This window comes from Pezoporus wallicus, unplaced genomic scaffold, assembly GCF_028554395.1.
Source record: "Pezoporus wallicus isolate ANWC-B61680 ecotype Strahan unplaced genomic scaffold, APGP_CSIRO_Pwel_v1 contig_736, whole genome shotgun sequence".
In the NCBI taxonomy this organism is placed as follows: domain Eukaryota; kingdom Metazoa; phylum Chordata; class Aves; order Psittaciformes; family Psittacidae; genus Pezoporus; species Pezoporus wallicus.
The window spans coordinates 3780584-3801455 of NW_026639744.1; the positions used below are offsets into that span (position 1 = coordinate 3780584).

General features: G+C 38.9%; 1 protein-coding gene across 3 annotated transcripts in view; it reads left to right on the forward strand.

The window, feature by feature from the left end:
* The window catches only part of PRKG1 (protein kinase cGMP-dependent 1), a 476628-nt gene that overhangs the window by 181946 nt on the left and 273810 nt on the right, over positions 1–20872 (forward strand). For all 3 annotated transcript variants that reach the window (XM_057415674.1, XM_057415673.1, XM_057415675.1), the window contains exon 3: positions 11464–11577. In XM_057415674.1, coding sequence (XP_057271657.1) covers positions 11464–11577 — 114 coding nt within the window. The remainder of the gene's footprint in view (positions 1–11463; positions 11578–20872) is intronic.

A 20872-nucleotide genomic window follows, 5' to 3' on the forward strand; every position in this document is an offset into this window, starting at 1 on the left:
TTTTACTTGGGGATGTTAAAGGAGATTTAACCATAACCCATAGAGGCACAACTAAATCTGAAGTGTTAATATCAGTCCAACCCTTTTAATTCTTTGAAGGTGAAATCTTGCAATGAATTGCTTTGGGAAGATCTTTTGTTCTGTTAAGCAGTCTCCAGCATGACTTTTCTGCCCGATAACCTTGTTTGCTGCTTTCTTTGTGCATATCCAAAAGCTACATTGTGATGTCGTATTGTCCAAGTTAGGCTGACTTTTGGGACGGCTTTGGTTGCTTCCCAAGTTTTCATCTACCAACGGACTCAATATGTCTTTACCTGGTTTATTTTCTATCTACTTTGACACACTTTTATGTCTCTAGTTGCTCTGCATACTTATTCCCTGCTCTACTGGGTATGCCTTGTGCTCTTCATGCTTTGCTTCACTTTTCTGCCTTTCATATAGGTTTTATTTCCTACCTTTAAAGCCCAGGGGAAGTTTGTTTGTCCTTTTTTTTTCAGATGCTTTCAACCCTCCAAGCTCTTCTCTCTCTGCTCCTAGGCTGCTGTTACAGATTTTGGAGATCACTTTCTTTATTTCCATTTCCTATTTTTCAAAATATTTCTGCAGACATGGTAGAAATTCATATGCAGATCTGCTCTTATCTCCAGTAATCCTTTCTCAAGAGTGAGTCTTGATTTAAGTTCAAGAAGCGTTACTGTTATTCACTGCTTAAGGCTGCTGAGATTGTACATGTTGATTCACCTTTTCAAGCCCAGTTTCAAAACCACTTCTTAAAAGCAAATGTTAAAAAAAATAGTCACAACATGTAATTTTTGAAAAGGCACAACGTAACTTCCCCCATGTTGCTAACAGGTCACAAACGGTGAGGTCAGGCAGCATGGGTTGGTAAATACTTTGGTATTGGTTTTGGACATCTCTTGTGGACAGCTTGGCATGGATTTCCGCTGATGTCAGAGCGTCCATCCTGTCTGCTTAACTCCTAAATAAACTTAGGCACTGGAAATTCCCACAAACCAGGTTATTGGGTCAGGGACCCCAGCGACTCCCTCTTCTCTACTCCCCCAGAGAGGCTGCCAATGTGCAGTCTTGGGGGAGACTGTCCCAGTGGTCCACCAAATATGGAAGGTCTCTCCAAGAGAGTTTTACAGGAGGTGAAATAAGTTCATTCAACTGAAAAGGCTTTACTGGACTCTATGAAGGGACTTGTTATAGTTCCACTGGTTATGCCAGCCGGTTTGAGAGTTTTATGTCTTCATGTCTTGCATAATTTACCCTCCTCTTGTTAGGTTTATCGAACAAGCAAAAAGCTCTCTTTAGGACTTTTTGTAGGTATGTTACAGATGGGGCTCCTCAGTGTTATTAATCTGAAGACTGACCAGGTGCTTAATATTTTCAAACCCTACTTTCAGTTGCCCGTTGTTCACAAAACTTTAGAAGGTTGAGATTTAAACTTCTGCTGCAGATGCCAGCTTAAAATAAAATCATTCTGGGAAATGCTGTCAGAAGTCAGTCTTTTCCAGGGAGGTGTTTAAGGAAAATTTTTATTTTTCTACATATTCAAACCACTGTTGCAACAAATTTGCAAAATTGCCATGTTTCAGAACACAACTTGAAAAATGTGCCTTCTCCCCCTCCCCCTTTTTACAGTTCTGTCAAAACTTGTCTAAATTTGGGTAAGGAATAAAGGTACTGGGTTGTAGTTCCTGCATGTGTATGGGCTGAGAAGCAGCATGTGCTCAGGGTGAGCTCTGACTTGGTGAGGTCAGGGGTTGCTGAGGAAGGGATATTGGGATAGGATGAGACATGGACCAAAGGGACTAAAGACTGATCTCTGCAGATTGCTGGCAAAGCAGTGAAAACTGGGACAGGGAAGGAAGTGGCCTGCTGTTGATGGCAGCTGCTGGGTTAGCTCAGCTGGCAAGGTTTGGTTATAAAAAGCTGTTGTTGCTGATGACTAGCTGTAATGCTGCATCACCTTTTCGTAACTTGATAACCATTGACCTTGAGGTACTAATGACATCCTGTTAAAGCAGGTTATAGGTGGGCATCTCTGGGCTTCTGAAACAGCAGACTGGACATTCCTCCTATTAGCTTCAGAGCAAGTAAAGAGTGTAACAGTGTTGCTTCACCTTTACCTCCTAGTGTTCTTATTTCTCCTCTTTCCCCTACCTGAAGATTTATTTCTTACTTTGCATGGCCCATGTTTGTGTGTAATTCATGGAGCTGTGAGTAATGAATTAGGGCACTGTCAGTAAAACCCTGGAAAACATAAGTTTTCCAGAAAAGAAGACACTGATAACAGGGAAAGCCAAAGCAAGTCTCTGTTTAAAGCTGCCAGCTGCTTTCAGGGAAAACCCATTTCCATTTTGAATGTGCCATAGGTGAATGACAATAAGGCTGAGGCCAGATGGTTGTGAAAAGTTTGGGTTTATTAAAGATCCCTGTTTTCTGAGCTCAAACTATGATTTGCCAATGTGTCGAATATTTGAAAGCTATAATTAAAGTTGGTGGAGTTGAACTTTCAGAATACAAAGGGTATGCAAGAAGTAGTATTAAAATAAGACTCCATTTTGAGTTTAATTTATTTTTTCTATTGGATGTTCCAAAGAAGGTACTTCTAATATAAATGCCTTGTCACTGTGTGATGGGATAACTCATGGTTCATCTTAGGGGCAATTTTTTAAATACATGTGTTATTGTTCAGGAAAATCTACAGATCTATGGTGGTATTTCCTGAAGAAAACTAATTACAAATAGTTGTTATTCTGTTTTCAGAGCAGGGCTTGGATAGCATTCAACAAATAAAACTGCAGTCCAAGTGTGAAACAGCACTGACAAAATACTGAGTCCTTCATGAATTCTGCACTGAATCGTGGGAATCCCAATCCCTCCTGTCATTTTAGAGCTGCATAATGAAATATGCATCCTAAAGGAAGTCTGAGCTCACACTGAACCCCACCTTGTTATTTTCTGAATTTTTGCAATATCAGGTGTTTGGTTTGGTTTTTTTTTACCTTGTATGGAGATGTAATGAATAATTAATGTCCTCATGGCAGAACCTGCCTTTTTTTTTTTTTTTGTCTAGGATCTGAAAAGGGACAAAAAATGTGAATAATTGTCATGGTTTAAACCCAGCCAGACAGCTTGTTCACTCACTCCCCCCCCCCCCCCCCCCCCTTGCCCTCCCCCTACTCCCAGAGGGATGGAGAGGAGAATCGAAAAGAATGCAACTCCCACGGGTTGAGATAAGAACAGTTTAGTAACTAAGGTATAACACAAATCACTACTGCTACCACCGATAATAACAATGATAAAGGAAATAACAAGGGAACCAGCAGCCGAAACAGCCGAGAACATCGGTATCACCAGCACTTGTTCCCAGGCTGGAAATCAAAACACAAAACACAGCACTGCACCAGCTACCACAAAGGAGAAACATGACTGCTACTGCTGAAACCAGGACAATAATGATGCAAATAGCTGCTTTTATCCATGTCTCAAAGGTATTTCTAGGATATACAATTTATGCTCAAGCAAAGAAATAGAAAATTATAACCTAAAAATATCAGTATCAAATTCTGATGTTAAGGGCTTTACTGGACAAGAGAAGAAAGTGTATGTTATTAAAACCTCATGCTGTATGGAAATGCACTTTGGATTCTTAGATATACTCTCAGATATTTTTGTATATTTAAAATTAAGAAACTAAGGGGTAGGTTTGGGCTTGTGAGTCACGGAAGGCTTTGACTTGAAATAGAAGTTGGCTTTCCACCGTGCCTCTAAGATGGGAGGAGAGAGAGCTGGCAACGTGCCACAAGAATTTTGCCCATTATATAAATTACACGCAGGCTGACAAATTCCTCAAGCCAACTTAATCTGTTTTCTTCCGTGCCCGGAAAGAGAAAATGGACATTTAATTATTGGGAGAAAAAATTATTCTACTAATTGAGAGAGTCACATTAGTGCATTTTAGTTTATCATTTGATTTATTTCAGGGACACGGATGTAGTTCAGCCAAAGATGTTATTTAATGTTTAACTGTGAACTTAAAGTGAAAAAGCACTGAATGTCCTTATCAAAACAAAAACTGCCTGTGTACTTTGCTGGTGTTGTTATATGGGATAAAGTTGATCCTGCTTTGTTCGTACGTTGTTCAATCATCTGTATTTTTACTTTTCTCTCCTTACAATGACCCATATTTAACTTTGCACCCTGAGAAAGGTACAAAGTAACTTGCAAGAGTAATTAGTTTTCAGAGCAAATCCTTATAAGAGCATTTTCCATTTGCAGGCTGTTTCTCAGGGACTGTTCCTGTCATTCTCAAGGTATGAACTATGCTCACTGACACCTGTGGTTTTATATTCATTGCATTGCCTGAGCAAATGTGGGGCTGGTGAAGGAGATGAGGCAGGATTAAATCAATGTCAGCGTGTTTTAAGAAAGAAAATAATTTATTTAATTTTAATATTGTTAATATTTGTCATGAAATGTAATGCTCTACAGCCACCAGAGATAAAACATACAGTGGCTTGGGCACAACCCCATGACTAATGCAGGCCATTTTCAGTCTGTGTTTTGAAACAGCAAAAAACAATGACAAATGTTAATCAGACTGGTTCTAATGTCAACTAGCACTTTGCAATTAAAGTTTTAATTGCTCTGCAATTATATTTGCAGCTACAATGCAATTAGCACACAGAGTTTAATTTGCAAAAGCGTGGCTCTGGCTGAGTCGCAGGGCTTGAGGAACATGTAGTGGGGACCAGGTCAGCAAAGGAAGCCACTTGCCCTTGGATTTCATAGGGAAAGCTTAATTTCCTGAAGTTTTAGTGCATCTTCCTGAAATCTTGGCAATTGACTCTGGTTTAAAAGATGTCTTGAGTTATAACCAAAAGTCATATGTATAAAACTGCAGAACTGGCTATTTCAAAGCTTTTATGGAGCTGCCCTCAGCATTGGGGTGCAAGATCATCCTGGTGATTTGAGGCTGCTATTTTTATCGCACACTCAATTTTTTCAAGGTAGTGCTTTACTGGTAGCAGCTTGGACTTGTAGCTGCAGGAGGGGAGCTTGCTACAGGGCCTCTGCTCATCATTTGGAGAAGTTGCATCTGTTGGAGCTGAACAGTGCATTTAATACGAGAAATCGTGCAAACAACATTCCATGAACTTATTAGGAGGCAGCAGGGATTGATGAGTTGAAAGTGAAAAAATGGATGGGAAAGAGGGCAAAGTTTTTGGCAGTGCAGAAATTTTATGCCTAAATGAATGACATTTATGTAAAAATCACTGCAAAGGAATGCAGATAAGGCTTTAGCTCTTATTGCTCAGGAGGAGCGCTGGGAAGAAATAAATGAGAATAAAAGAGGAAGGTTGCTGCTCTTTGAATTGAAAGGAATGAGGGTAGAAAATTTCCAGCATAAAAATTCTTTTTTTGCCAAGGGTGGGATACGATTCAAATGACAGAGCCTGGAAAAAGAACCGAAGAGCCTCCAATATAATGGAGTCTTCTGAGTATCAGCCAGAAATATCTGCTCAAAATATTTTGAGTTATGCATGGTTAAACTGATTTCTGGCAGCTATTTTTGTTGGGAGCAGGCTGGTGGCTTCTGGAGGTATCGGTCTCTTCTGTATCCTCATGCTGGTCACCTTCTCGTGCGTTGTAAGAAAGCCAAATGGATGGCACCCTTTGAGCTAGAGAATTGATTCATAAAACTTGCCTTGCTGGAAGCATGCGTCAAAACTACCAGCGTGATATGGCGAAGGCCCATTTCACTGCTTGCAGGACCATTAATGAAATGACTCAGCAGTCAGATGATATCAGGCCATAGTTTGTCTGTGTGTGAATAGAGAAGAATAGGGACTTGAGGGGAATTCAAAGTATAGCCACCAAAATACAGCTGCCTACCTTTACTCTTTGTAAGTCTTCCATGCTGGTGAAGATACAGAAATTTCTATTTTATTTTATGGTCTGTCTGTGTGAAAAATAACTTGCATTGTCCTCCACCAATCTGGAATAGTCTCTTACAGCTGACATAAAAATGCAGATTTTGGTTGTAAGGTAAAGCTCCACAAAATCAGCTTAGCTGTAAATTACATATCAATGTTGAATTCAGTAATGCTCAGTATTTTGGCAGAAACACAGCATTTTCCAACTTCTTTTTCTTGCCTTGAGTAAAGCATCACTTGCATAATTTAGTAATTATCTGATGGAGTTGTCAAAGAAAGTTGCAAATTTATCTCCATTAGTTGAACAAAATTGTATTGCATTTCATTTGGCTTCTTAATCTGGTTGAAACATCAAAGAAAGCAATTTATTTCCTACATGGAAAACTGCACTGTGTAGGCTTCCAGCTGGAAAAGAAAATAGGTAAAATTCCTTTTGTTTATAGCTGTGTTGGACCCTTTATTTCCACAAAAGGTGAATTTGGCTCATGGTCTGGGGAATTTGCTGTTAGGTGCTTCATGTTCCAGATTGCTTAATTACACAACAGGAGAACGAGAGACTTTGTCCAGTACAATAAATGGTAGTTAAACAGCACATTTATTACTAAACCACACTGAAAGAGAACCATTCTACCTGTTTCTCTTCTTTTCCTGTAGTGTCGAAGATCGAATACCTTTTGCCTTTCAATTCCAGTGTTCCTCAGGCTACTTCATTCTTTCTCTTAAGTACTTAGAAAAAAACCTGCAGCAGCTGAGTTTGTCTAATGAAGTCTTTGGTGGAATGGCTTGGTAGAAGAATACAGCTGTCTGAGGAGGACCGAGGAGCTGCTCAGTTCTGGCATCAGAAGCATGGCAGAGCTCTGGAAAAAGGGAGAAGCAGCAGCAGAGTTGGGCTTGGAGCCAAGTGGATTCTTGTGCTCTGATCACTTCTTGAGCTGATCAGATAATTCCTAAAGATCTCTTAGAGACTGTGTTTGGCTGTGTCTAGAGGTTGCACAGCTTGAGAGCAAGGACCAGCTCGTCCTTGCAGGGAGCCCTGTGAGGACAGCCCCATGGCATTCCATTAAAAGCCAGGAAGGGTGGTGGGGAAAGGCAGTGTACTTTAACCCAGTAACTTTAACTTGCATTACTTGTGGTGCAGAGGTGGATCAGGCTGTGGTGAGCTTTGTGCCCTGGGCTTAGCACAAGGCAGAAACAGTGTCATCATGAGCTGTTGTTTGAAACACTGATGCATACAGCCTTGCTAAGGCATTGTTTATGTTTCTTTAAGCAAAATCTTTGGAGGAGAACGCTGTGGGTCTAGAGGAGATTTGTTTATGCTTTGCAGGAAAGATGTTGCTTTCATGTTCAAACTGATTTAGGGAGGCTTTTCTGCAAATTCCATCATCACATTCTTGCATTCCTTCTGATTGTTTCAACAGAATACATTTTATAAAAGCCATTTCATGTGTGTAGTAACTTTATATTCAAATTCATAAAGTAAGAAATGGGTGCTGGAATCAAAACAGCACTTCCATAGCAGAACTGAGAAAATGCTTTTAAATGACTGCACATGAAATTCATATTCATTATCTTTTAAGAAAACAAGTTTTAGTTTTATTTTGACAGACAAAGCCTGTGCATCATGTCATGTCATATACTTCTGGAAGAATCGGGTTCTGTAGCACGAACCGTGCCCAGAGTCTTGTGTCTTTTCTGCAAACTATGCTTCAAACAACTAAATTAGGAATAAAACTAGTTTGAATGCAAATGTTAAATGAGCATTTAAATCATTCTTCTTTTTTATAAACAGAGCACTTCTAAATTGCTAAGCAGTTAAGAGGGGTTATTGATAACCACCTACAAATGTTAGCAGTTCTGTTATAGCAAATCCTTGCTGAATTCATCAATACTAATGCTTGTCTTTTTTTTGTTTAATATCCAAACCATACACCATCTTGGATCATGAAAAAAATTTACTGTAATCTTTTGTTTAATGTCTATGGCTTTTTGGGTTTGCTGTGAAATAGAAACGGTATTGAATTTGAGCAATTTGTGCTTGTCCAGGGGTTTCCTGAAGGTTATGGTTTTCTGCTCAACTTTATAGCTGCTGCTTGAATCCCGAAGGTGATGATGAGATAACTACATGCAAATCTAAGTAACTTCTGCCTTTGGAAGTTGATCCTCTCTTCTATAAGTGGAATTAGTTTGCTTTGGCTTTGTAGAACGTTACCTTACACTTTCTTGCCTGTATCCATAATATCGTGGTAGGAAATCTCCACACTTTTAAAATTAGTATTTAATTTGATCACTAATATGCTTCTTGAGTACTAGGGTAAATGGTTGATGCAGTAAAAGGCTCATGAAAACTATAGTAAAAATAATCTATGCAATATTGTTCTTTCTATCGCAAATCTCAAAGTCATTTGCCATGATCAAGCAGGAATTTGTCATCAAGGTACAGCAGTGAGAACTCCATTTTCTACATGTGGAAAATAGTCCATAAATTGATGGAATCTGAGATAATAATTCTGTGTATTACTCCAGTAAGCTCTTTAGAACCCCAAGGTGGTCCTTTCCAGCATTGTCACTCCCTCATGGGGATTTTCATCTGCTCTTCCTCTCAATCCTTGGAGGGCATCTGTGGATGATGAATCATTGACTTGTAATCGTGCATGATTGTGAGCGAGCAACATATTTTAGTACATTGGGAAATTCTTATCCCCCCCCCCCCAAAAGAACCCACTGAGCTGTAAGAATCAGAACCCAGCTTCTTACTTTGAAGTCCTTATAAAAAAATATATGGGAATATATGTGGCTTTCTTACAAAGATGAATGATCAGCATGGATTGCTTTGGGAAGCAACAAATAACATCTTGAGCAGTGGGACAGATCTCAAAACTCTTTTAAATGGTATGATCTATTTGTGCATTACTGCTCAGATCTGGCTTTCTTTTCTCTGGAACTGGTTCCAACTCCAGGATCTGAAAGTGAGGTAAACTCATTTCCTTTTTGGATATTTGTTGTAGAGCTTTGTACAGCAATATCCCCATTTCATCTCTGCTGAAACTCGGTTCTGTTAAAAAGTATATTCTTCAATGTCATTTAGGAGTCTGTGAGGCGCGTGAGGCACTATTAAAGGTTGATTATGCTCATTCTTGAGATAAATACCTGGGTTTGTGCTTCATATTAGATTGGTATTTAATATGAACAAATGAATCAAACAGTTATAAAAGATAATGATAAATTTACTGTTAAATGGAAGTTAGTTTACACAATAATGGAATTTGTCTCCATTTGAAGATAACAGTAAATCAGCAACCTCAGATTTTAATTCTCAGGGTTATTTATTATATTGTGTATTTTAGTATTAGTGGAATTGTTTACTGTGTGAGTATAGGTGAGTGTATTCTTGACAGACCTTTAGTAGGTGCTAACTGTTCAGTATCAATGGCTAGTATTAATATGATAGATGCCATTATACTTTGTTTGCCTTCACACATTCACCATCCTATGTATTTCTCCCTGCCGTGATGGGAGCTGCAGAACTCTGCACACTGTGACTGCCAGCCCACCATAACTGGTCAGCATCTGTCAAAAGAAATGACATTTTCTCCTACTAATCCGTAAATATGTGTGTGCATATATATTTATACACACACACACACACACACACACATATATGTACTTATATAAGCAAGCATATTTTCTACTTTACGAGTGATAATTTTAGAGACTTGTTTTTAATATTGAAATATGTACTTGCTTTCTGGTAGCAATTTCATAGTAGCATTATATATATGTATACACACGCATACATACTTGCTTAATAGTAATAACTTGTAATAAAGAAACTTAACAAACAGACACCCTTTCCCCTCAACCTCTTTGTGCTTCTGTATTACAGAATACACTGCTGCAATCTTTATGCTCCCACAGACCAGGTAACCTTTAGGTCATGGTATTTATCAAACAGTAACTCTTAGTTTCATAAATGATGTGGGATTTTTTTAAATTTAACTTTTAAAACCAGTACTAGATCTTGGGATCTATTGTACCAGATAGTGTGAAAACACTTTCTCTCCAAAATACATTATGCCCTTTTAAGGCACCCTTTAAAGTTTAATACAATACCTTCTTCCGTTCACCTCTACAAACTGTTACTGCCTTTGTTTATTCTGCTGTGGAAGTACTTGAAGTTTTCTGCTCAATTTCAATTACTTTGTTATGTGTCTAGCAGCGATATGGCATTGAAATTTGTTTTGGGGTCCTCAAAGTTTGTTTTTTCTCACTGGTGTGTTATTTTGGTAGAGTAGCAGAGGTAGGCTGGAGTCATTCTTGTTTTGAGGGATATCATGGGTGGAGTGGTGTAGATTTACACACAGATATACAGGGCTGGCAGGACTGTATTTTAGAGTATATATTATGTAGGGGAAGTTTCTTTTTGCCTTAGCGATCTTGCTTTGAGGTGTGTACCTCTGGATTCCATCTGCAGGAGAAAAGGGTTGTAAAATCTCTAATCAAATAATTAGAGTTATCGATGCAGGCATTTGAGGCCTAGTTTGGTATCTAACACACAAATGCAGATAGCTGTGAGCTGGGTAAGAGCCAGTAAATGCTGACCTTTCCTCTTGCCTCATACAGACCCACAGAGAGCAAGTCAGTGATGCAATGTGAGCTGGTGTAGACAATCTGCTTCCCAGTTTGGGGTGAGAGGAGGCTTTTTAGTGATTAATAACATTTAAAATTCTCACCCTCTGTCTTGCACTTTGTTACAGCCTAAATGGTGGTTAAACGACTCTAACCCTAATCCCATTTTCCCTGCTTCTTGTGGCATTACCTGTGTGTGCAGGTGGTGAGGCCATCTTCAGTTTCTTCCCTTCTCCTGGTTCTTGTTCCTCAGATGTCCTTTGAAACCCCCAGACTGCCCCTGAGCTGCTTCTGTTCCATTCAACTTTTGCTTTTAAATCCCCCTCACATATCTCCTCTTGGCATGAGATTGATAAAGCAGATAAAGCAGACTTGCTCTCTCATAAGATGAAATATTCAAAAGGAAACATATGGTGAGATGGGAATTAAATAATGGCCATGGGTCAAAATAATCTTCCTTTTGATTATAGCTGTGTTATTCATGGATGAGTGTTCTCAGGGATTAGTTTTTCAGTGAAAATGAGCAAAATTACTCTATGGTTTTCATGTGTGGTGTTAAAGACCTGAATCTTTTCCTTTTTTAAACAAAAATAGGAAAAAAAATCATCTGAAACTGTAATAAGTTCACATAAAACTTAGTTTACTAGTAAGTATTTCCTGACTGTACAGATACTCCACTAAAAAAAATCTCAAGTGTTGAAAGCGTATATATGCAATGGTTGGTTTTAACCTTTTTCTAAGTTCTTCCTCTCCTTCATAATATGTTTAATTGGTTTTCTAGGTGTAGGGCTCTTTTGGTTTTATTCACAGTATAATAGAATAATTTTTTAAAACTAAAGTCTGAAATAACTTAATTTCCCTTTTAAAATGGTCTTTTTTTTTCTTGCAGATGGGAAGGTTGAAGTGACAAAAGAAGGTGTAAAGCTGTGCACCATGGGACCTGGCAAAGTATTTGGGGAGTTAGCCATCCTCTACAATTGTACCAGGACAGCAACTGTCAAAAGTAAGATAATTTTTGATTTTTGATATTGAATGACATGTTATTTAATTGGGAAGCAGGGTTCTGCTCATCTCTTCTTTGGGTTTGCAGCCTCCTTTAGATGTTCCACTTTCTTACTTAATTGCGCTCTATAGCGATTATAGTATTGAATTTAGCCACTGTGAATGGGAAGAAGCATATCTGACCCTAGTAGTGTACATCTGCAAGAGAAAGTAAGTTACACTTATATATTTTTTCAGGACGAGTCATTGTTTTCTCCCTAAACCAACTGAAAAAAAAACAGGAAAAAAGCCTGGACAGTGCTGATCCCCTGCTCTAAGTCTTCAGTGCTTCTCCTATAATCAGATTTCTTTTATGAATATTCTGGGTAAAGGCCTGGGCTGTACACTGAGTAGAGGGAAAATTGCTATGTACAACAAAACTATGTTTTCATTTAAATTCAGATTAATAGTTGAGATTTGGAAGAGAAGTACCAAAATACTGATGCATGTGAATCGCTGTTCAGAAGAAAGCCTTTTAGAAATACCTAGTTTTGCTTCACAACGAGAAAGAAAGATAACAAATGGGTAGAAATGACAGAACAGATTTGGGTTGTTTGTTGTTTTTTTGTTTTGTTTTTTTGTTGTGTTTTTTTTTTTTTTTTGTAAAGAGCACACTGTTCTCCATAATTCTGAAGAACTTGACTGATGTACTCTGTTTTTACCTGCACAAGCCTTGCCTTTTTACAAGTACTGTTTGTTGCAGGTTAGTCCTCGGCTACAATATGGTTAGTTCATCAGTGGCTCAGTTTTTGTACTTTGGAATAATCCAAATGATTAGCAAATGTTTTGGAGTAATCTAAATGATGCAGCAAATGTGCATATATTGCACAATTCATACCTAGTTTGATGGGGACAGCCCCAGATCCAGAGACCTCCAGGCTACTTCAGACAGTGTGTGTGGCTGCTTTTCTATGAGGTGCTTTTTCTCTTCCCCCCTAGTCCATCAAGGAACCAATGTAAACACGGGTGCAAATGGGACATGTCCTGAAAACCTCTCTTTCCCATACTTTCCTGCCCCCTAGGTGCATTATCCATGAATAGCCTGGTTTTCTGTCCAGTTAAAGGTTTGGAGAATTGATGATGATGAAGAATTCAGAGCTGCAGGCTCCACTGCAGGCTCTTCCATGATAAATACGGTTACAGAAATTTGAAAAGAGCAGGGAAAGAGGGGAGATGTTTGATTCCTAGCAAAGGAAACAAAAGGATGGTTGTTTAGTTCCTTTTAGAAATGCAGAGCTAAAAGGCGCCTGGTTCTCTAGTACCATGAGCAGTACATCATAGAATCCTACATATTCACACTGTTCCTGGGTCCATGTTCAACCTGTTTGTAAAAGTGACTCCAGCAGGAAATAATATTGGCAGCAGTTTTTACTGTTAGTTTTGCTGTTACTTGATTTTTCATGTACTAAGTCTCCTCTCTTGAGCAAACTTTCAGGTTGCCACTTAGTGCTTAGTTTTACTAAATCCTTTTATTGTGGTTAAATCTGGCACCGTAAAAAGGTCGCTACTGTAATCACCCTCAGATAGATCTTTCTTCAGTGAAAAGGTCTGTTCCTTTCCCACCAGTATCATAAAGATATGATAATTACGCACCTACTTTTGCTGGCAGCTGTCAGGCATGTGATCTTGTTTCCGAAGCCAGCAAGTGACTTTTAGATATTTTCTCTCTTGCATAAGTAAGTAGCAGTTGTGATTGGAATCACCTTTATATCCTTTCAAGTGTGGTGGCACACAAGGTCACAGCTTGACTTTGGGAAATTGATGCATCTAGACCTAACTGAACAGAGGTCTTGGAAGTGTGCAGATGAATTTAGGACATAAATTGTTGCTGTTGCACTTCAAATCGTTTGATGAACTTCAAACATCTGTTTGTTCTTTTGGCTAAATGGTAAATGTAATAAATGTCTAGAAAGGTGAACACTAGTACATGTTCCATTCAGTCTGATGATAACTTTGATCATTACAAGGTTTAGTTAAAAAGAAGTGAACAACTGGTCATTCTAATTAGATTAGACACCCAGTCAACCCTGAATGCTAGAAGTGGTGATGATGTGCTAAGGGGCATCATCCAACTTTCATCAAGAGAAACAGTTTAAGTCAGGGCTTCCTAATTTTCATGAGATAAATTTTTATTAACTCCAGAGTGACAGAAGTGTTTTTTTTTTAATGTGCCTGCCAAAATTTCATTGCAAGGACCTTAAGTATTTGCTTTTAAAAAATGAAGTTGCAGCAAAACTGAATGAAGTACTTTACACTACACTATGGTAGTGTAAAGCTTATTAATGCCTTTGGGCGGTAATGATATGTAAGCTGTGTTGACAACTTCTGCTGTAACTCGTTGTATGTGTACTCTAGGTTTGTAAATAATAAAGTTTTTAGTGTTGTTACTCAATGCATTAGTCTACATCAGCTCTTCAACTAGTGCTTGCTCTGTAGGAGACTGCAAACTTAAAGGGATAAATCACTGTAGGAAAGTCTTTGCCTTTTAAAAATAATTCAGAAGATCTTAAAATTTAATTATTCTGATCTGAATCTTGTTTCATTATAACCTTTTTAATAAGACAGCCCAGCTCTTTTGAAAGCTTACCCCAAGAAAATTATTATAATATTTTTCAATATTATTGCAGTCTTAAATAAAAGCAGGATAGGGTCTAACCAGGTCCTGGAAAGAAAGAGCGACCAAACCTGTGGGTGTTCAGAAACACTGAGGAAGGTAGGGCCACCACCCATGTAGATTAATAGCAGGCTGAATGCCGGCATGCTTAAAATCTCTGTCTTGGTCACCTGTTAACACGAAGGTGAACATCAGTGAGAGGGTGACTTGATGCAGTTAGATGCCTGCTGCCTTTCTCTTCCTATTCTTGGGTATAGCATTAATATGGGAGTCCAGTGATAGTAAAGGAGACTGAACAGGAGATGTGCAGATGCACCTTGGCGCACTACCCAAGCCACAGAGCTTAATATTAGACTCCTTCAATTAGGAACCTTTCCACCCAAAAAGGATTTTTGTCTTGCTCATTGCCAAGCAAACAGGATTCCAAGTGTGTTATCACAAGAGTCTGAACAAGCAAAAATACATTAAAATTCAAATGCGATTTTGTTTCTTAGTAACATGTGTGGTACAAGGAACAATGAGATGTCAGAGAAAAAAGGAAAACAAAACCAACCCTGAGTTGAATTCAGATTGTTTATATTAAGTTGAATATAAAGCTTTGTAGTTCTTCATTTGATAACAAAAAATATGTTCTTAGGAAGTGAAAATTTATCTGCTGTTAATATTGGGCAGTGGTTGTCATTCCTGTTAAAGAATAATCTGATGAGCAGTTAAGTAGTATTTTTTGCATTTTTTGGGGGAGCAAGGATTTTGTGAAAGGAGTGAATTTTTAATGCACATATATTTATTTGAGAGGTGCCCTTAGCATCTGAAATTATATTCTCCCAGAGGCAAAATTTGAATAAAAACTTCCCACAAAAGCATCTTGATGCGAGGCTGCAGGTTTCAGTGGACTTATGCTCAACAGCAGTCTATCATTTTAGGAAAACAATATTAGCGAAAAGAAAAAAGCACAAGCTCAAGCTCTCTGTAAATTATTTAAATCTTTTTCCTGCTGAAACTAAGAGCGTGTCCTGAAAAGCCAGCACAAGAGCTTCTCAAGCCTCTCTGAGAAGCTTTTCTGCTTATCAGCCGTGCTTGTTGTACTCAGTGCCACACTGTGTGTTTAAGGCAATAATTTAGCAATTTGTTGCCAAATTTGGATGAGTTTGAATTTTCTACTGCTGTTTTTTTTAATGGAGTCCTGTGGAAATAATTCTCTAGCTTGCTTCAGCCCCAGAAATTACTCAGACTTCACAAGGAGCTTGGTAACGTGGATAATTTGCAAGAAAAGGCAACAGTCAGTTGCCGGTTTAAACTGCAGGGACTCATAAAAAGCCTTTGAGAAGGATGCTGCCTTCATATGTTCTCTTCTAACAGTTATGGAAGCTAGTATAAAGTTTGCTCAGATCTTCTTAAAACAATTACATGTTGGAAAGAAGTTAACTTTCAATATTCAGCTGTTTGATTAAAACCTGTCTGATTACTTATGGATGTGAAACCCAGGTTGGCCAAGCCAGAGGAGATCAGATTGCAGATCAGACTGGTATGCCAGTGGATATATCCTTGGAGAAAGTAATTTAAGCCCTCCCTTGTACTGCTTATATTTTAATCTGACCTTTAGAGGTTTTGCAGGTAAAGTGACAAAGTGGAATTGGATTATTCCTCCAAGGAAAGACAGCAAGAGAAAGTTATTTTGAGGATAATAGACATGACATAGAACTTTTTTTCCTCTCCTCTTGTTCACTAGGCAGGAGCATCTTCATGCCATAAGGCATCTCTGTGGCTCAGGAGATACAAGTGAAGGGATGGGTGGTTCTGAACATGCAGAACAGGGCAGCAAAATTTTAACCAAGAGGCAGTCTAATCAAAGAGAAGATAGACTGAGATGGGAAGAGCAAAATGAAAAATTCATATGGTATCTGGGTTTGTTGTGTACCAGAAATGTTGTCAAACTCATTGTCAAAAATCAGAGCTGGTTAAGGAAGCATGGCAAAAAGAGGAATTAGGGAATGATTCACCTTGGGGTGAATTGATACTTACTGGATTATTAGCTACTTTTAAATAGCAAGGTGTCCAGTGGTGTGGTGTAGGCAGGAATGACCAATCATGAAATGTTCCAGTCCAAGGTGAGGCATGCTACTGTATCCTGCCTGGTGGCATGCAGGGAGCATCCACCCGACACATCCCTGGTGCGAAACAGTATGTTGTAATTCTCTTCTACACATACACCTTTTCTGTGTGAAAATAAGAAGGTCCAGAAACCAGGCTATGTACTTGATGGACAAATTCTAGTATCGTTCAAGACATAATCTTTCAGGGCATCTGAAAGTTGCTGCAGCTTGCTGTTGACTGTAGAAACCAGCTGAGGCAGCTCGTTCCTTTGAACTACTTTTTTTAATAGGGAAACTGAAATGACTGAGCAAAAGAAAATCAATTTGGATTTGGTTTTGATGATGGTTAAGTGTCAAGTCAATGCTTAAACTGGTTTCCTTCCAATACAGTGACTTTTTTTTTTTTTTTTAAATCTCAATGAAGTTCTGGTGCTTCAAGATTCAAGTCACTGCGTCAATTATAAGAGCTGTGGCAGCAGTAACATTTCCAAACTGTGGCAGCTGACAGCCTGTACAATAGGTTTAGGGTTATTGCTTATTCTGACCTTTGTTTTGACTTTTTCAATCGTGAACTTCAGCTGGTTTCTAGTGGTGCAGCAAAGCTGAGCAAAATACTGCAAGCAAGGTACAATCAAAAATAACTGTCAGGGGAAAGAGCCATGTTTTCTAATGACAGGTGAGAATGATGCTGGTAGTCTTTTGTGGAGAAAGCTGATTCAGGGAGCAGTGAGGCTGTGGAATAGCAGATACACGGCTACTTGTTGATGGTCTGTTTGTCAGCAGCACTTCACTGCTTTGCGTGTTCAGGAAGGGATGAGCTTGCAGAACTGTGTTGCATACACTTTCTTTCTCCCATTTCTGTGTGTGACCTTCCCCTCCCCAGCTGTGTACATACTGACTTTTGATTGTAATTTCAGGGTTTTTTTGGGTAGGAGGCCTTAATCCTTACTGCTCAGGATTTTGAGGAGCGCTCACTGTGACTCACGTTTGTACCACTGAAAAGTCTTCAGTATAGACCGCTACCAATCCTATCTGAGAAATAGATGCTTTCTACTATACATTAAATTTGCTATCCTGGTAACACAGAAGGAGAGGTAGTGACTTATTCAGACTTAAACCCCATGACCTAAAATTTGAAAAGTTTCAGCCTTTGTTTTTCCCCCATTCCCCCCTTTCAGTGTTTCTAGCATAAAAGATCTGACAGAAAAGTCCCATATATCCAGTTCCTAAGAACCATGCCATAGAAATAAAAAAAAATTACTTGTAAATAAGAAAGGTGCAAGCTCTGGGAAGGCTTTATTTGCTTCTCTGAAGAAATTCTTTGTTTTCCCCACTTTATTGGATCAGTGTGTTAATTTGAATGCTACTGTGTTTCAGTTCCTAGGTTAGGAAAAACTGCAATTTGAACTGAAAAAGAAATGGGGGATGGGTGTTGCTGCTATGAGGCTTGAAAGGGTTATAAAACGCTCCCCTGGCCTCCAAGAATTGTCATTGTGGAATTTTCTTTCTTTGATTTGAGCTGTAATTAAACCCAAGAAATCTTTGGCAGTTGCTTGCTGCTTCTTTAAATGCCCTTGTAGTTTAGGTGTTTGTGTTGCCTTTTTTCTTGAGATCTGTCTTGTCTCTCAAAGTCCTTAGTAAGTGCTTTTAATGAAAGAAAACCACATATATGTTTTCCTTTTCTTTGTTTTTTGTTTGTTTCTTTTGTTGTTAAAAATGTATTTGTTTAGTTTGCTTGCCTTTGGCATCTTTAGCATTTTGTTAGTCTTTTCAGGATGGAAAGCGTTGCAGTTTAGGGGCTCGGTTTTCTGTAGCTCATTTGAGTGGGCTTTTTTTCTCTATATTTTTACTCTTTTTTTGTGTGTATGTGTGTACATTGAATGTTTCTTTATATTTTTTTTTTCTCCCTTCCTCCTAAACTCGTCTAGATTAGCTTTGTTACAGCGATTACTCAGTACTCAGAGTTTTCCCCTTGATCCTTGTAGTTGGTTTAATATTGCTGTTATCTTTATTGGCTCGCCTGCAGGATGCTTCAGAGGAGAGTCATCAATGTGAGCTGTTTTTCTAGCAGTGCTCATTAGATCAGAGAGAGAAAGCAGTGATAACTTTTGGAGCCAGTTGAGTGGTTTTGCTCTGTGAAGACATTACAAGCTGTCTTGGAGGCAGGAATGGAAGAAAGACGCTGAAGTGTGGTTGATGGCTTGCATTTTGGGGGTCTATGAAACAATATTTCTGCCAAATCAAAGAGAAAATTCTTCAGTGCAATGTTTTGGTGTGCATGCCAATGTGTTGGAAAGATGGCAGGAAACAAATGCATCAGCATCCTATGAATTTCTTAGTTTTCCTTTCCTTATTTAGAATATTTCCTAGTTAATTGTAGCACAGCTCAAAGGCCTTGGATTACTTGTTTTCTGTAACTCTTCCTTCAGCATGTAATTTAAGGCATTAGAAAATGTATTATGAAACAGTCTGGAAAACTTGCAAATAATCTGAAGTTTAGAGACACCTCTCAGAGTGGTACTTGAAAACTTGTTGCATCTGAATTTGCAAATGGAGCGTGGAGAAATCTTGAATGATAGTTCTATTTTACAATGAGGTTGAATACCTGGAGAAATAAAGGTGTGTACAACGATATAGCCCAGTGAAATTCTTGAAAGGCATTCATTAAACATACTAGCAAAAGCAGCTCCTGTAACACCTGGAGGTTTAGGCATCATGCATAATTTTAAGACTGGTCTGCTGCGTGGTAAAGCTAGAGCAGAGGGAGCGATGCAAATGGTGGTGTGTGCTGCCAGGTACCCTGGCTGCACTCTGGAAAGCATGTCGATACTAAACTGTATCTTCTTGTCCCTGGATGATATCTTCATTCATGTTCCTGATGCAGAGAATAGCTTTCCTCTCCTTCAAAAATGGTGTTATTTGAAACTCAGTCATATGAAATCATTTTATTACAGGAAAAAGCTTTCAGTATAAGTCCATATTTAAAAACTATATGCTAGAGCTCAGAATAAGACAATATTTTTTGTGTCTGATACAGGAGAATAATGATCATCATGCAGGGGAAATGAAGCACTTGAGTGTTCTAAATACTCCTGAAAATATTTTTTTCATGTTGTTTTAATTGCAGACTTGGATAGTCTGAAAAAACATCAGTTAAACATGTTTATAAGTAGATTATGACTTTCTCTACAAAACCCTTGAAGGAGTAGTTAATATTAATGGTGGCTGTAAAATAATTATTTCACAAGAGCTTCATTTTCTTCCCCTTTTATTCATGTCTCTGAAAATGTCATGCATGAACTGCAGCTAGAGTGGCTGTGATAGATGGGATGACTGAACTTTGCTAATAATAGTAAACCTATGCTTTGAGCAGAGTTTGATGAACAAAAGAATGCAATAGTAGTATTTGCCATTTATATTAATTCATAGGCTCAACAGTACAAGGTTTTTTCTCAGATTAAAATGCAACAGACTGCACAGGGTCTTGTTTTGACTCACTGATATATTTCCTGGTACTAACTGGGGAACAAAAAGCTGCTTAGTACTAAAGCTGACATGGAACTGATCAGTCTGTGTTTCAAAACCAAAGCAATCATTCCCTTTTGTTCTTTTGTTCCTGGTGTCCACATAAAAGCGTAGTTGATATTTTTACCCTTATAATTCTAGTTTTTTTTTCTGAGTTGCAGTGGATTAATTTTAAAGATTCAGTTATCTGTTACTTAGCTGGGGATGTTAAAGATAACAGGAAGGGATTCTGTATGTACATAGCAAATAAAAGACAGATTAGGGACAACATAGGCCCCCTCCAGAAGCTACCGGGAGAACTGGCTACCCTGGATTTGAAGAAGGCTGAGGTTCTTAATGACGTCTTTGCCTCAATCTTCACTGGCAAAGGCTCTGACCACACCACCCAAGTCTTAGAAGGCAGATGCAGGGACTGTGAGAATGAAGACCTTGGGCCCACTGTAGGAGAGGATCTGGTTTGAGACCATCTTAAGAACCTGAACGTGCACAAGTCCATGGGACCTGATGAAATCCATCCGCGGGTCCTGAAGGAGCAGGGAAATGAAGTTGCTAAGCCACTGTCCATCGTATTTGAGAAATCACAGCAGTCAGGTGATGTTCCTGATGACTGGAAAAAGGGAAATATAACCCCCTTTTCAAGAAGGGGAAAATGGATGACCCAGGGAACTGCAGACCAGTCAGTCTCAACTCTGCCTGGCAAAATCTTGGAGCAGATTCTCCTGGAAGGCATGCTAAGGCACATGAAAATCAACAAGGTGCTTGGTGACAGCCAGCACGGCTTCACTAAGGGGAAATCCTGCCTGACCAATTTGGTGGCCTTCTATGATGGGGCTATGGAGCTGATGGACAGGGGTAGGGCAATTGGCATGATCTGCCTGGACTTGTGCAAAGCGTTCGACCCTGTCCCACACGACATCCTTGTCTCTAAATTGGAGGGACATCGGTTTGATGATGAACCACTCAGTGGATAAAGAACTGGCTGGATGGCCGCACACAAAGAGTTGTGGTCAATGTCTCAATGTCCA